At 38.6% G+C, this 17,916-nt stretch overlaps 1 protein-coding gene across 1 annotated transcript; it reads right to left on the bottom strand.

Annotated features, from left to right (window-relative positions):
• Window positions 1-11,763: 11,763 nt before the first annotated feature.
• LOC124461204 lies at window positions 11,764-13,653 on the bottom strand. The gene is made up of 4 exons (XM_047012759.1): window positions 13,275-13,653; window positions 12,619-13,100; window positions 12,245-12,524; window positions 11,764-12,158 (listed from the first exon to the last, which is right to left on the bottom strand). The coding sequence occupies exons 1-4, from the start codon at window positions 13,651-13,653 to the stop codon at window positions 11,764-11,766; spliced, it is 1,536 nt and encodes a 511-aa protein (XP_046868715.1).
• Window positions 13,654-17,916: the final 4,263 nt, after the last annotated feature.

Here is a 17,916-nt window from a genome sequence, read left to right as displayed (position 1 = left end):
AGTCTTTTACAAAATTCAAAGTTCTGGAAATTTCCATAGAAGAAATAAGAAAGAAAAGAATTGAAGTAACGGATCTCCAAATTTGTCACTTCAAAGTAACTTGCGCTGTTCTTGTTCTCTCTCTCTCTCTCTCTTCGTTCGTTTTCTCTTTTCAGCAAAGAGAGTCTGGCTTCAGTTGGAGCCCAAACATTCTCCCCCCTTTGATGATGACGATCTTCATCATCAAATTCACGTCCGAAAGACTCCTGCGAAAAGAAAACTGAAACAAGAAAGTAATAATTTAACGCTTAGGTGTAGGGCTGGTGTCATTCTCTATCCAATTCTCCTGAATAGGCAATGGACAGAGTTTGGCTACCGGTCGTTTCATGAGTCCCTTGACTGTCTTCAAAGTCACCACTCTCACTAGTCCATCGGGTCCTGCATGTGTCTCCATAACCCGACCTAGAAGCCATTGATAAGAAGGGAATCGCTCGTCCCTGATGAGCAATATGCATCCAACTGTTAGATTTTCCTTGGTCTGCAGCCGTTTTGATCTCCTTTGTAATCGTGATAAATATTCCGAATTCCATCTTCTCCAAAACTGTTGTGCATAATATTGACAATTCTTCCATCGATCAATCAGAGTAAGTTTAGACGATTCCGGAGCAGGAGGTGCTAAAGGCGCTTCACCCATCAGAAAGTGACCGGGTGTTAATACCATTAAATCGTCAGGATCATTTGATAGGGGACATAACGGTCTTGAATTTAAACAAGACTCAATCTGTGCCAACACAGTTGCCATTTCCTCGAATGTTAAAACTTGTTCTCCGAGAGTTCTCTTCACATGATACTTCATGGACTTCACTCCAGCCTCCCACAATCCACCAAGGTGTGGCGCTGATGGTGGGTTGAAATGCCAGTTGATTCCTGTTCTCAACAATGTTGGCGCAATATGTTTCGTAATGTACGAACAATATGCCACTTTGTCCACTTACAATTTTTTGTTGGCTCCAATAAAATTAGTACCGCAGTCACTATAAACGTCTGTGCATAGGCCACGTCTGCCAATGAAACGGTTAAATGCTCCTATAAACGCATCTGAGGTCAGATCTCCAACTGGTTCCAAATGAATGGCCTTCGTCACTAGACATACGAACACAGCAATATGTCCCTTCTGGGATACACGTCCTTTTCCTTTGCAGGGCGAAATATTTACGGCACCAGCGTAGTCCACTCCAACGGATGAGAATGCTCTAGAAGGGCGTACCCGTACTGCTGGGAACATTCCCATTTTCTGACCTGCAAATGGAGGCTTCATCTTAAAACATGTGATACATTTATGAATTCCAAACCGAACTGCATTGCGTCCATTACCAATCCAGAATTTCTTCGTTATAAAATTCAGCGTTAGTGAGGTTCCACCATGCAAGCTGCAAATATGACTGTCATATCTATGACCAGATCTGTGAAAGGATGTTTATACGGTAATATATAAGGATATTTTTCATTTATGGGCAACAGGGAATCTCGAAGCCTGCCTCCAAGACGTAAAGCACGTTCGTTCGAATTAAAATATGGATTAAGAGACAGTAGTATGCTGTCCTTTGCTATTACCCTTCCTTCCGATAGCGCCTTTCATTCAGAGTTAAAACAATCCTTCAGCACCATCCTAATCAATTCACGTAGGCCCTCTTATAATTCCACAATTGAGAGTCCTAATCCTCTTCGTTCTGCCACAGATAAACGACAATTATATACGAAACGTTTTATATATGATATAATCCAGACGAGTCGTGTATACGATGAATACTTGCTGATAAATGCTACACTTGGCATTTCTTCCACTGATATCTTATGGCACGTCACCTTTCTGACTTCAGTGTCAACAACCGACAGCACATCCTGATCAATAGCATTACAAGGCCATTTGATGTCCGATCCTTGTAACCATGATGGCCCATGCCACCATAATTCACACGATGCCAACTTGGTTGCACTCAGGGTTATCTGCAGGGTTATCTTTCGAGGCGACATGTCTCCATTGCCTTTCGTCTGAGATTTCCAGGATTTTGTTTATTCAATTGGACACAAATACTTTCCAGTTGGCAGCTCCATCACGGATCCAACTGATGGTTATCATAGAATCTGACCAAAAAATAGTGTTCGAATAATTAATGTTAATTCTTAGATTCTCTTTTAGATACTTATACATTTTGGCTGCTTCAAGGGCAGCACATAACGCTGCCCTAGGTATGGTTAGTTGTTGTTTAGTTGGCGATACTCTCCCCTTTGACAATAGCAACTCTGTGTGATACTTATCCTCTCCAATTGGGAAGCGCACGTAAGCCGCAGCTCCATATGCTCGTGACGATGCATCGCAAAACAGGTGCAATTCAGCCACACCACCCGGTAGCCCCCATGTAACATGCCGTATGTTTGGTAACTCTTTCACGAATTTCTCCCATTCTCTCTTAACAGTGTCTGGTAGTGTGCTATCCCAGCCAAATTTCTCCTTCCACAGTTGCTGCATGAGAATTTTGGCAGTAACCATTATCGGACTATGCCATCCCATGGGATCAAACAGTCGTGCAATTGCTGATAGTATTGTCCTCTTTGTTGGTGAGCTCATTGGTCAAAACGGAACTCATCTTCTTTGGGACTCCAGTACCTTCCATGTGTAACAATCCGCTTGATTCTCGATGCTCAACTGGTATGTTCTCTAATAGCTTTGGGCAATTACTCGCCCACTTCCGTAGTTCGAATGTACCACTACGAAGCATTCCAATCACTTGGTTCTTGACATCCTCCGTTTCTGCAATACTGTCGCCACCAGACAGTATGTCATCTACATACATTTGATGATTTATAACATCCACCGCCAGTAATTGTTTCATAACTGTCATGGCTAAATAAGGTGGGGAGCATGGTTCCAAACATCACCGTTGTGCAGGCATATTCTTCCACATAATCACTAGGGTCCGGATTCCATAGAATACGTTGGTACTGTGCGTCGTCGGATGGAATATTAATACATCTGTACATTTTTTCAACATCCGCCATAAATACCCATTTTAGCCCTCGCCAATTCAGAATGATTCCTTGAAGATGTACGTGCAATTTTGGACCTATTGCTACAATCTCATTAAGTAATTTTCCATTACTCGTCTTGCTCGATCCATCGAAGACAACTCGTACCTTCGTAGTTGATATTCCTTTATGACTGGGTGATGCGGTAGGTAACAAAGATCGACTCCCCCCAATGCAGGATTGCCCGTCTTACTAGCCCGTGATGTTACACGTTCCATTTGACCCAGCTCCAGATAATCATTTATCGTACCAACATAAGCGTTCTTCAAACTCGCATCGGTGTTGCAACCGTCGCAACCGTCTGTCCAGAGAATGTAATCGTTTTAGCGCGCCCTTATATGATTCTCCAACTACCATTGATTCGTCCAAGTATGTAAGAAAAGGAAGACGAACAACATGTTTCCCAGACGGCATTCGGCTATGTGTTGTAACGAAGAAATCTTCGCACCAGTTATCCTCTACTGAATCCCCACGTGGCTCCTCGTCGAATTGTTCTAGCTCAAAAAATTTTCATAACAATTGTTCAAGTATCTCATCAGCTTCCTTCCTTCGTACCGTTATGGTGTAGGACGATCTCCTAACAGCTACTTGATTCGTTTTTCCTGATACAATGTATCCCAAATGCGTATTTTGCGCCAGAGGCATACCACGTATTCCTCGATGCACTTCTCCTAACATCAGCTCATCGTAGACGTCATTTCCCAGCAAAATATCAACTCCTTGTGGACTGAAGAAGTTAGGGTCGGCCAACGGTAAGCCCTTCAGATGAGTCCACTCTTCAAACGGCAGTCCTTTGATTGGCATGCGCTTACTCATTATAGGTATTACTGACGCGAGCAGCTTGACTTTCGCATGTGGGTTGTAGATTGATCTTATTACTAGCTCCATTTCTGCTGCCGCATCTGTAATTTTTGTATCTGCTAACCCAGTAATCGTGATGTGAGCCTGTTTGCGCCGTAAACGTAGCTGCTGAGCTGCATTCTCTAAAATGAACGAAACTTGTGAACCTTGATCCAAAAACGCTCTAAACTGTAAGGGATAACCTTCTATCGACTCTACCCACACCATTGCTGTTGGTAATAAAACCTCGTCTTTATGCCTTACCGCAATTTCTGTTGTACTCTTTCCAATTAAAGCATTCGCAGATGCTGTTGGGATAACGCCCTTCCTTAGTGTGCCAAGCGACCTCTCGCATCCTAACTTGTCTACATGGAGTAGTGTATGATGCCGTCCTTGACATTTTTCACAATTTACCGCACTGTCACATGCATCTATTCGGTGATTTGGTCTAAGGCATCTAAAACACAGTCGATGCCTCACTACACATGCCTTTCGTTCCGATAGCCTCATCTCCTGGAATATCCTGCATACTCCGATAAGGTGTGCATCCCCTTGACACACAATGCATAGGTCAAATGAAGTCTTTGTGTAGTTCTGGTTAACTCGTAACCCATGTACACCTGGCCTTGCATTCCGATGTCTATCCCGTGATTGAGTTCCCTCGATATTACCTGCTGACGCCGTAATCATTGTTCTGTACTGTGTTTCAAGATACAGACTGAGCTCTTCAAAGCTCGGCAGATTCTGCGTTGAAGATATTGACCGCTCCCAATCCACTCGTAATTGATTCGGTAATCTCTTCATCATGTAGTACACCAAAATTTTCAGACTGTTGTCGCACATCCACACCAGTCTTCTCCAATGAATTCACACATGAGCGGGAAGTTTGCACAAATCTTTTCAAACCTTCCGCATCTCCATATTTTATTGGTAATTGCTGAACGAACACATCCATGTAATGTAAAAATAACACTCGCTTGTTATCATACAAATTCATCAACATTTTCCAAGCCACTTTATAGTTCGCCGCTATTAGCGTTAGATTTTCAATATTCAATAATGAAAACGATGTAAGTCCGTCAGCTTGTCGCAGTGGTGTACTTTTGTTGAAAACACCTCCTTAAACGCCGGCCACTCAATAAATTTCCCTCTGAAGGTAGGCAGTTTAACTGTTGGGAGTTTCACTTCCTCCAAACATGGTCCCATTTGTTCATGCACTCCCATTATGTAGGTTTCTTCGAAACAGTCTCTGATGTCTTTGTCAAAATATTTGCCCTTTATCTCCGCATTATCTCGTTCTTCCACCAGTTGGTGATGATTGCGCTGAAAATATGCGTGAAGGTGGGCAATCGAGTCCAATCTGGCTTCCAGCTGACTCTCGGTATGTCCCGACTCCTCCGATTTATACCGCGCCAATGACTTCTCCAGCGAAGTGAGCAATGTGATTTGCTCCGTAGCCAACGGTAACAGTTTCTCAGCCATAATGAACACCTACCCAAACACATCAACGTTAAATTGTACTCACGCGAATCAGTCTATCCACTGGCAATCACACTCTAAATCCAATCGCCAAGATCATTCCTCCCACCAAAAATATGTTGGCTAACGGCTGCGCCCTTGCGGAGCCCCAAACTGCTCGCTTTATATGATGCGGCCTTCGGATGATTTCCACCGAGGCGGCTTTGAGGCACTTGCGATTGGGAAGAAATGAGATGACCAGGTTGACTTCAATCCAGTTGCTTTATTTTCTTAACCTAAAACTATAGTACAACCACTAACCATAGAACACATAGATGGGACAAACTCATGATTTTTTGACTGCAAACGCTAGCCTAGTCATGGAACCCCAGAGAACTTCGGGAAAACCCGAACGCTCGTACTCTCAATGAGAGCGTAAAGTGGGGAGAGGGCCAAGCAGCTACGAAAAAATTTCAGTCTAGCACAGACTACAGAACGACGAAGGCAGGCCTGCGTCGCTTGTGATTTCGTTCTGTCTATGTATGTGTAATGTGCTTGGTTCGATTCCCATTTCGAAATCGTCGGCTTAAATAAGGTTTTTTTCTATTTTATAATTTTGTTTTTTTTTGTTGATTTTTTATTTCTTTATTTTTTGTTTATTTTGTCTTTTTTATTTTATTTTTATTAAAAAATGGAAAAAAAACCTTATTGTCGGTTTCGAAATGGGAATCGAACCAGGGACATTCCTATTGCCAAGCGAGCACTCTATCGGTACAGCCACCGAGATACATACAAAGCAGATGGCAATATTTCTTGATATTCTTTCCACAGGGGCATATCCTATTCGCATTGTCGCTGTTTTGTCGAAAATTAAAAATTTTGGTCGAGCGAGCGATTGAAATGCGATGTTGTACAACTTCACGTCACACTCACACTACGAAGCCTGAGCATGTAACGACGAGTGTACACATACATAGACAGAACGAAATCACAAGCGACGCAGGCCTGCCTTCGTCGTTCTGTAGTCTGTGCTAGACTGAAATTTTTTCGTAGCTGCTTGGCCCTCTCCCCACTTTACGCTCTCATTGAGAGTACGAGCGTTCGGGTTTTCCCGAAGTTCTCTGGGTTCCATGACTAGGCTAGCGTTTGCAATCAAAAAATCATGAGTTTGTCCCATCTATGTGTTCTATGGTTAGTGGTACAACTGTCAGCGGGCACAGAAGGTGCAACCGCATCGACGAAGATTAATTCAAGAGTATAATTCAAGTACAGCAAACCACGCTGGCTTTTACAAAATTCAAAGTTCTGGAAATTTCCATAGAAGAAATAAGAAAGAAAAGAATTGAAGTAACGGATCTCCAAGTTTGTCACTTCAAAGTAACTTGCGCTGTTCTTGGTCTCTCTCTCTCTCTCTTCGGTCGTTTTCTCTTTTCAGCAAAGAGAGTCTGGCTTCAGTTGGGACCCAAACACATATTATACATTCCCAAGTTCTGTTTCTTATCTATTTTGATCGCTATAAATCCGAACTGCACACTACAGCCTGTACTGCCCACCACGCTTCTCAATCTCTGAAAAGGAGTTTACCGATTTTTGTAACACACTCTGAGATTGCATTGCAGCAGGGGACTATAACGCCAAACATAAGAACCGAAAATTATATCCGAACTCCCTATCATTGCCATACAATTCTGACAAAACTCAAGAGCGTGGAAAACGTCCACTATCATCATGATTCCTAAAAGAAGAAAGGTCAAAACCCATCCATCGTCCTATAGGCCAATTAGTTTGCTCCCATGTCTTTCGAAGCTTTTTGAAAAAGTCCGGCAGATCCGACTAAAGTCATTTCCCCAATCTCTTAAATTAAATATCTGGTCTTTTCAGAGAGGAAAAAAAAAATTGTTTTTGTTGAGTTAAAAGCGGAAACTTTGTTCAATGAATGAATACTTAAAACTAAAGTACAAAGATGTCTTATAGTAATATTTAAAAGCTCATTTTGCGAGCCCTTCAGTGGCGAAGTTTAATGCTGAATTAGCGTTCTCACGCTTTTGATTTTTAGGGGGACAATTGTTATTGAAAGTGTCCAAGTGTTTCCAAAAATCGGATGTTTACTTTAAAGCTATAAATTTTGGGGGCGAAAAATTTATAAGTTTTTGGGTATTGATGTTGGATATATGACTCCCCCATTCTAAAAAAATAGCCTGTCCTCAGGCGGATACATTGGGATATAGCGAAGGTTTTTCTCAGCAGTAAATATTGGAGTATCAATTTTGTTTATAATTTGGGTCTCGATTTTTTCAACAATTGGGGTTTCGATTATTTCTGTGGGAGCACGATTGTTATGTGATCGAAAATGCTTAATTATTAATATGTAATCAAACTTATTATGGTAAGTATAAAAGTGGTTAATGTAATAGTTTGGAATACAGTATAATATTTGGTGTGTTCGTTAATTATCTCTTTTGTTTGGATAAAAGAAGTAGGTTCTAGCGTGGTTATATTGTTTGTTACATAAATGCTTTGGCTATAGTAAAGCAATGAATTTATTATGGATATTTCGTTTAGTTGTAAGGCACAATCGTAAATTTTTATTATGTTATTGCCTTCTATTATTAATTCGTTGTTTACGCAATTTTGATTAAGTTTAGTTTTTGGTAAATTCCATGTCACAATAATGTTTGGTTCAAAGTAATTAGTTTGAAAATTCTTATATGTTTTAGTGTATTTACAAGTGGTTGGGATTTGACTTAAAATGCCTATTATACATTAATTAGTTTCTATTTGTTTTGTATTTTTATTGAACAAAGTGTTGTTATTAAAATAGTATTTAACGTATGAATTTACTGTCAAAATATTTTTATTCTCATCTGGATAAGGAAGTATCTCAAAGATAGGGGTTTTTATCAAAGTTTAAATTGCTGTAGTCGAATTAGCAAAAGTCATAAATTTTGTGCTATTCATTGCTGTGACTGTTTAGCAAATATGAAAACAAATACTTAGTGTTGCTTTTGCTTCCGAAAAAAACCGAAATGAGAAAATCTGACAGCAAAAGCAGCAGCAAATAACCGAAATTGAAAATTTTGACATCAGCAGCAAACAGCAAAAATCTGAAAGCAAAAAACCCAACAGCAGCAGCAGTAGCAAAAACCCGAAACAGATTGCTTTAATAGCAACAGCCAAGTTATACATTTTAATACAATGAACTGTTTGATATACATACATACACATGAAAGTACACATACTCAATACTCTTTTTATTATTTCTTGAGGAATGTTTGAAATGATAAATATTTCGTTTGAATTTGGTTTAAGCCAGGTGGAAGTTTTTGTATTCAAAAGTTTTTCCGAATTAACATGACTTACGTGATTATGTTTTAAAAGTTTTGCGTTGAAAATTCCTAGTCTAGTGAGCTGCATGCCCATTTCTATGTCTTTAATGTATTCTGTGAAGTGTAGTGAAGTAAAACTAAAGATTAGAACTTCAAATTTTACTGATTTTTCCTTTTCTTCCTTGAGGTTGTTGATTCGTCTTTATCGTCCTGATCAAGAGTACCAAAAAGATATTTGTATATTGAACAAATTTCGTTAGTCCTCGTTTGTTACGTTTTCCAATTTGTATTCCATTAATTACCATACTTAGTTTTTCTGTCAGGTATTGAATATGGATTATGTCTTTAAATTCCTGTGCTTGTTGCATTAAATTTTAATATGTGATGTCTATTAGCGTTAAATTTACTTTTAAGTATTGATATTCAAAGTTTGTCGGTAAGTCCATGGTTCCTGGCTTAAATATTAAGTAACCGTTCGGTGCTTTTACTGGGTTTATGTCAATGGATTGACTGCATGTTGATTTTAATGTTAAGAATAGCATGATGCACAAAAAAGTCATCTTGTGTTTTTGACCTGTAACTAATCAATTCTCGTATTTGCCTTTATTAACTTTCTTTTTCTTTTTGAATTTTGATTTGTATTGTGTGACCTTTTATCCTCTATTTCTTTCTTCAAAATGTTTCTCATCTAACTAATTTATTTCTCCTGTCTTTTTTGAATGGATTTGTTGTTTTTGACTTTACTAATGGTGCTTGTTTAAGTCTAGTATCGATTTCGAAGTCGTGCCTATCTGTATTTAAATTGTTTATTTGATATATTTTATTCGTTTGGGTGATCCTGCATAGATAAAAATGTCCGCTGGTGTTCGGTTGGTTGTTTTATGTCTCGACTTATGGTTGTATATGTATAGAATTTTGTCAAATTTGATTAATTTATCTTCGATGTCATTTTCACTATTTATAATTCTGAGTTTTTCATTTACTGTTTTATGGAATCTTTCTACGTCTGAGATGCCGTTTTTACTTGATGTGATTTCTAACTTTACATTTTCTTCTTGTAGTCAATTTTTTAGTGCTATACACAGAAATTCTGAATCTTTGTCTGATTTTATTTCTATTGGTTTGCCCATTTCAGTAAATACTTTCATAATTGTTTTCTTGGCTTCTAACCAATCTCTAAATGTCAATGCATGAAAGGAATTGTAAATTGTCGATTATGTAAAAATCCATGACGTATTTTTCTCTGACATTAAAAGTTTCTGGTGTTATTTCAAAAGTTAGTTTTGTATTTCTATTTTCTGTCTTTGCGATATTGCATACTGAGCATTCGTTAAGAATTTTTATACCATAGGGTGAAATGGTATATTAAAGTTGCCAAAATGTATGTAACAGGCAGAAGGAAGCATCTCCAACCCCACAAAGTATATACAGTGGCGGTCACGAATTTAAGCCGTTTTTTTTTTTTTTTTAGTTCCAATTTTCTCGGCTCCTAAATAACTTAATCGAATAATTTTTTCTGTAATTTGTTGGTTATTGTGTTCAGATTATGAACCGTAAAAATGGTCTTCATAGTTTAATCCGTTTTTTTCACAGGTGCATTTGAACAAAGAGAAGTCTTTTTTTTGGGGGGCATTTATTTAAGACGTTTTTTCCAAAATCTTAAATATTGAAGATAGACGTTTGAAATCTTCGAAGAAGTTGAAGATCTAGCAATCGGATCGGATCACTATATCATATAGCTCCCATACAAATGGCAAAGTCACGAACAGTGACTTTTCTTAATAACTTCGTTATTTTCTTAGCTATTGTCGTAAATTTTAATATTGGTGAGTTAATTACACATATAAACGACTATGCCAAATTTGACCGATCTTGATCGGGTGACTATATCATATAGCTCCCATAGGAACGATCTTTCGAAAACAGTGACTTTGGTGAATAACTTCGTTACTTTTGACGCGATTGCTTTCAAATTAAACATTTGTTAGTTTAATATATCTGTTAATGATTGTGCCAAATTTGATAAGGATCGGGTAACTATATCATATAGCTCCCATAGGATCGATTGGTTGAAAACAGTGACTTTGATCAATAACTCAGTTATTTCCTATGTAGGCCGTTCTTTCGCAAACATTAGCCTTTTTAGCTTTAGAGAAAGAGTTACCAAAAATGTTGCAAGGGTATACAAACTTTGACGCGGTCGAAGTTAGCCCCGGCCCTCTGGTTATGATTGATTTATAAAAATAAGCTGATGTTTCTGCTTTGTCTTCTGAACCTTTAATGAATTCTATTTGCCTGTTAAAATAATTAATGGGTTTTTCTACTATTGGAATTTAATTTCCATTCTTCTCAGGAGCACTATGTATTGCAGCTGCGGTGCTGTCTGTTGATCCTGAAAAGTTTTCATCTGTTTTAATTCTGGAAAGGGCATCTGCTACGTCATTTTCATTGACGGGTAAATATTTTGTTGAGAGGGGAGGGGACGCACAACCCGATTAACGTAGGCAGAATAGAAAGAATGGTAACACGTCCGTACAACTCATAAGTTTATTAGAGACTAACATAATGCGCGTGCCATTAATACAGTTGGACAAGCGCAATATTCAAATACAAAAGAGATATATAAATGTATGTGTTCATATACATACGCAGATAGAATACATGTGTGCATTGCTCTGGAAAGTTCTTGTATAGTACTATTTTAACACCCTTTCTCAATGCAACCATGTCTTACAAAGTTAATGAAAATTTAACATATTCACAAAGTCATTATGCTTTTTATTTGGCAAATTCTTAGTTAATATATCCGCTATCATTAAATCAGTCGAAACATACTTCAATTCAACAAAACCTTCAGATACAGTTTGTCGTACAAAATGATATCTTATATCTATATGTTTTGTCCTAGAATGATGAACTGGATTCTTCGCCAACTGTTGAGCACTCAAGTTATCTCCATATACAACTGTTGGGCTCTCGGCATTTCCACATCCAAGTTCAATGATTAAACGTCGCAAAACGATTGCTTCTTTGCATGCGGTCGACAAAGCTATATACTCAGCTTCAGTACTACTTACGCCACACTGCGCTGTTTCTCAGATTTCCAAGATATTGGACCTCCGGCCAAAAAGAAAATATATCCGGTATAGGACTTCCGGTCAGTTTTGTCACCACCCCAATCGGCATCTACATATCCAGAAAAAGGTTGGCCGGTCCTTTTATAGGGTAGCTTCTTATTCATCGTTGAGGCCAAATACCGCAGGATGTGCTTCACACCTGCTTCATGCTCTGAATGCGGATCTTGACTTCGCTGAGCCAACTTTGCAACTGAATGCAATATATCCGGTCTGGTGGTTAGAGCCAGCCACATCAGTTCGCCAATTTGAGTCTGGTACGACCCTATGTCAACCCTCTTGCACTGCTCATTGTCGCATGCCACTTGATGCGTCAAGAGGAGTAGCCGCAGGTCTGCAGTTTTCGATACCGTATCGAATCAACATATCGTAATACAGCGTCCAGCTTAGAATTCCATGCCCTTCCTGATTGTTTCAAACCGTAGATTGCCTTCTTCAAATGTAATACGGCCTTTGGACGATTTTTGTCTGTGTACCCCATGGGTTGCCTCATATACACCGTGCCCTCCAGATCGCTATTGAGGTATGCTGTGCATACGTCCATTTGATGTAAATAAAGATCCAACTCTGATGCCACCGCCAAAACAAACCTTACGCTTTCTAATCGACATACAGGTGCATATGTATCGGTGTAGTTTACACCGAACTGCTGCGAGCATCCTTTCGCAACCAATCGCGCCTTAAAACGTTCTATGTCTCCCTGCGCATGCTTTTTCAGACTATAAACCCATTTGCAGCATATGGTTCGTTGTTTGTTTGTTAGGTCCATCAGCTCCCAAGTTTGATTTTTTTACCAGAGCTCCAAACTCTTTGTCCATTGCCTCTTGCCACTGCGATCTATATGGTCCACTTATGGCATCCTCGTAGGTCGATGGAATTGGCACCTCACCAGCCCCAATCGAACCAGGTCCTACCCGTATTTCGCTCTCATCTTGTGCAACCTTTTCTTCAGGTGCACTATGAAACAATTCCTCGTCAGCATCAGATTCAGCAGACTGTCCCTCTGATATGTCGCTCTCGCTTTCATTTATTTCTGGATTTGCATCTGCTATCTCATTTTGCCTATAGCGTCCAGGCAAATCAAACATAACCGTCGTACAATTAGTTTGTTCTAAGGGATCTCTTTCATCAAAGAGAACATCTCTTTGTTCAACCACTTTGCGAGTTTCTCCATCATATAATCGGTAGCCTTTTGCTTCACTTGAATATCCCACCATGCGATATTCCTTTCCTTTTGGTCGGAATTTACTTTCCTGATGACCCTTGGATAGCGCAACTGCAACAGAACCAAAAACTTTAAGATGTTTGATACATGGCTTCTTACCAGTCCACGCTTCCATTGGCGTTTGGTTTGTCAGCGCGCTTGTAGGCGAACGGTTCCTCAGATATACAGCTGTAAATATAGCCTCTGCCCACAATGCCTCACATTATCCAGACTGTGCCAACAAACACCTAGACATTTCCACCAGAGTGCGATTAGCTCGTTCCGCAACGCCGTTCTGTTGTGGAGTGTACGCTATGGTCAGCTGGCGTAATATCCCGTTTTTCTTCAGGTAGTCATCGAATGCTTTGTTCACATATTCTCGTCCATTGTCACTGCGGATACATTTTAGCTTCTTCCCTTTCTGCCTTTCCACTAGACTCTTGAACTCCAAAAACTTGCCAAAGACCTCATCTTTGCCCTTGAGGAAGTACACAAAAATTCGCCTAGATTTGTCATCAATAAATGTTAGGAAATAACGGGAACCACCTAGTGATTTTTTTCCAAAGGGTCCGCAGACATCACTATGAACCAATTGTAAAAGTTCACTGGACCGACTTTCTGTCATCTTGGGAAATGGCTGAACATGTATTTTACTCACCATGCACGTCTTACATGGAGTATCGGGCACGAAGTTTGTCACACTTAGCCCACGTACCAAGCCCTTACTTGCGATTTGCGTCAGACTTGTATAATTAAGATGACCAAAGCGTTTGTGCCACAATGACACATCCTCTCCAACAGCAGCAAACAGATTTTCCGATTCAGCTTCAAAAACAAACAAGTTGCCTATCTTTTTTGCTTCTAAAATACATTCACCATTTTGTATGACCTTTGCCATATGTTTTTCGAAATGTACAACACTGTTATATTGTTAATGTACATATTCCAGTCCGAATGGTTACTTTTCCTTTGCCTTCTGCACGTAAATACCCCGCATAGACCGCATGCCAGACTGATCATGTACAGAGAAATCTGAAAACATACTCTTATTGCAACACATATGACTCGTCGCACCAGAATCCAAGCACCACTTCTCTCTTTTCATATTCTCTGCTTCCAAAGCATTTATCAAGCTACATTGCTTGTTCTCTATTCTCTCAGTGTTCTTGTACTCTTTCTCTTTTTTATCGGCTCTCTCTTTGCCGCACTGTGCTTTGACATGCCCTTACCGACCGCATTTGTAACAAGTAATTTGCGAACGATTTTTCTGTGTGCGTGTGTTTTGATTTCTGTTTCTGTTCTGCATAGCGACAAATGCCTCTTGCCCATTCTCTTTCGTTACAGTTTGACGTTCTCGTTCTGCTTACTCCTTTAATTTTATGCAGAGAATTTCATACACTGGTGGTAGACTCGATAGCAAAATGATAGTTCGTAACTCCTCATTCATTTGTACACCGGCGCCTGCAAGCTGATCTAACACATCTGAGAAACCATTTATATAACTGGGAATCTCTTGACCGTCTGTCATGCGTAAGCTTAGCAACTTATTGTACAGCGATACCTTCCGCACCGGTCCCCTTGGCTGACGGACATCTCGTAGTCTTGTCCACGCCTCATATGCCGTTAAACAATTTTTTATGTATGCCAATTGCGATGGTTTCACGCTCAACGTAATACTTGCTAGGGCCTTCCGATCCAATCCTCCAAGATCGACACCCTGTACCGTGGGTAAATTTCCAGCCGTTACATCCCACAGGTCTGAATGCACCAATACGCTGCGCATTTGTATATTCCAAGAATCATAATTCTTTTCGTCTAACTTCTCGATGTGATACAGATTACTCATGTTGTCTTTTTGGACTCTTCTCCCGAATAAAGTTCGTAACGTATTCGTAGCTTTAATTCTCACTGATATAAATCGTTAAATATATATCACTTCATTACTTTTTTATTCAATGATTTTATGATACCCACTTTTTTATTATGATACCCTGTTCGATCATTTCTTTTATTTGTTTGTTGATTTCTATATCAAATGTTTGGGGATATTTGTATGGACGTTTATAAATTGGGTCCTCATGTTTTGCATGAATAGCTTTATTGTACAAGTGAAAGTCAAATTTTCACCTTCGCGGTACTGAATGTCCCCGAATTCGAACAGGACTTTTATAAGTTTTTGTGTTTCTTCGTTGTTTAAATGGTCGAGTCTATACTCATTGCTTTCTATTATTTCATTTTCAATCGCAAAATTTGTGTCTGAGTCCCTCTGTGTCTGAGTCCCTCTTTGTAGGTGGGTCCAAACCATCTATGTTATATTCTTCTATTTCTTCAATATCTCTGAAATAAAATGTATAGTTTCCTAAAGTTTTTGGACATTATATTTATTGAAGATCCTGAGTCGACTACACATCTCAAAGGTTTATTGTTCATTATTATTCTGATAAAGGACTTTTCTCTATCTCTTCTTCCGATTGTTCCGAGGCATTCTGATGAAAATTTTCTGATGTGTCTATTTTGCTAATTCTACTATAACTTTCTCTTTGCCTTTTTGTAGATTGGTTTGCTACATTATTTTTTATACCCTTGCTAAGGGTATTATAAAATTGGTTAGATGTTTGTAACGCACAGAAGGAGACGTTTCCGTATCTATATTCTTGATCGCCATGAGAAGCTGAGTCGATATAGCCATGTCCGTCTGTCCGTCTGTACGTCCGCGCGAATTCGTTTTACTCAGCCGTCTTAAGAGCTATCGGGTTGAAATTCTGTGCTTCTTATTATCTGGAGCAGATCAAGTATAAAATTTGTCAGGATCGGACCACTATATCATATAGTTCTAGAAAAAACATTTTCATAAAAATAGGAGTATCGCTATGAATTTTACATATGTGATATATGTGTGTATATAGTCATATATCCAACTCCAATACCCAATAACATATAAATATTTCGCCCAATTTAGCTTATAAATATAACCATAAGACATTTTTGTAACTCAGTTCTAAGTTTTCATTCAAATAATTTTTAACTCACAAAACATATCTTTTTTTTCCTTATTGGGAAAATCGGATATTTAATTGGCGCAGTCGGTAGGATCGATAAAAGTGAACTAGTTATTCTATCCGTGTTACATATAGAATTGTTATTCGTGTGTTACATAGAATTAGTTAATAATTACTGTAGTGAACTGTTATTCTATCCGTGCGACACATAGAATTGTTATCCGTGTGTTACATAGAATTAGTGCATAATCACTATAAAACTCCGATCCGACATCAAGAACTTACGGATAGTGCTCAAAAGTCTACAACAGTGAAAAATATTTTCTGCCAACTGTGCGCAGAAATATCAACTGTGTGTTGCAACCAAAATTCCAATTGTGGAACAAAAACGCCAACTGTGTGCTGAAATATTAACTGTGTGTGTTTCAATCATTAAATCCAATTGAGGAACAAAAACGCCAACTTGTGTGCAAACAAAAAACCAAAATCCAAAATAAAACATAACTAAAACCCAGAAAATTAACAAAACAAAACACCACAAAAAACCCAGAAAATGAACAAAACAAAACGTCACTAAAACCCAGAAAATCAAAAAAAAAAAACAAAACAAAACATCACTAAAACCCAGAAAATAAAAAAAAACAAAACACCAATAAAACAAAAAAAAAAAGAAGAAACAAAATGGCTGTAGAACTCACCGAAGCCTACCTCAATCAAGCACTGTCTTCGTTACGACAGGTGGCAAACTATGATGGAGCACCAGAGAATCTGACGTCATTCATAAGGACGATAGATTTCTTTATGTACATAGGTGCAGTTGGATATAGATTCAACCCATGACATAAGGCAACATAACATATTGTTCAGTGCAATCGAGATGCAGCTCACTGGAGAGGCACAACGGCTCTCACAAATTGGACAAGTTAACACCTGGCCGGAGCTAAGGACACTGCTCATCAATGAATTAAAGACGCAGACCCCATGGGAGGAACTTCTTCGACGCCTCTACAACACCAACTATGAAGGAAACCTTCGTAAGTTTGTAACAGAATTAGAAGATAAGTCCTATATTATCACAAACAAATTAAGTCTAGAAAACGATGCAAATAACACCGCCCTTTATACAAATGCTTAAATAACTATATAAAAGATGTAATAAACAAAAAATTACCCGATAGATTATTTATGACGTTAGACGATATAACCACAGTCAGCAAGTTGAAGCAAGTAGCTCAAAGAGAACGGTTATACGAGGATAGTATAACAGAAATGAGAAAATCAAATCAAAGCCAAAATCAAAACCATAAAAGTGGAAAATCTTTTGTACCCAATAGTACAACTCCGTCTCAAACAAAATAATCAGATACAACACAAAACCACCAACAACAAAAATTAAATATTGACATGGCTCAAAATCCAATAAATAATCAACAGCAAAATAATTATCCAAAAAATAAAGTAGCAAACCAGCCTACAAAAAGACAAAGAGAAAGTAATAGTGGAATTAGCAAAATGGACACATCCGAAAATTTTCATCAGAATGCCTCGGATCAATCGGAAGAAGAGATAAAGACAAGTCCTAACCACAGATGCTAGCAATATAGCTTTAGGTGCGTTCCTCTCACAGGACCATAGACCTATTTCTTATGGTAGCACTTAACGAACACGAACTTAATTATTCAGCCATAGAATACGAATTACTATCTATTGTATGGGCAACCAAATATTTTAGGCCATACCTTTTCGGTAGAAAGTTCGAGATTCTAAGCGACCATAAGCCTTTAGTATGGCTCAACAATATAAAAGAACCAAATATGAAACTTCAAAGATGGAAAATAAAACTAAATGAGTTTGATTAATAAATTAAATATTTACCTGGCAACGAAAAT

This window comes from Drosophila willistoni, unplaced genomic scaffold (genome assembly GCF_018902025.1).
Source record: "Drosophila willistoni isolate 14030-0811.24 unplaced genomic scaffold, UCI_dwil_1.1 Seg265, whole genome shotgun sequence".
NCBI lineage: Eukaryota > Metazoa > Arthropoda > Insecta > Diptera > Drosophilidae > Drosophila > Drosophila willistoni.
The sequence above is the reverse complement of the archived record's forward strand: the minus strand, read 5'-3'. Positions and strand labels throughout refer to the sequence as shown.

What these genes read in the sequence shown, in the direction of transcription:
- LOC124461204 (XM_047012759.1), bottom strand. Translation starts at nt 13,653, where the DNA reads ATGACAGAAAGTCGGTCCAGTGAACTTTTACAATTGGTTCATAGTGAT. An exon ending in TCTGGTGGAAATGTCTAGGT is followed by an intron (nt 13,101 to 13,274) that starts GTTTGTTGGCAC and finishes GTTCTGTTGCAG; the next exon opens with TTGCGCTATCCAAGGGTCAT. An exon ending in ACAAAGAGTTTGGAGCTCTG is followed by an intron (nt 12,525 to 12,618) that starts GTAAAAAAATCA and finishes AAGCATGCGCAG; the next exon opens with GGAGACATAGAACGTTTTAA.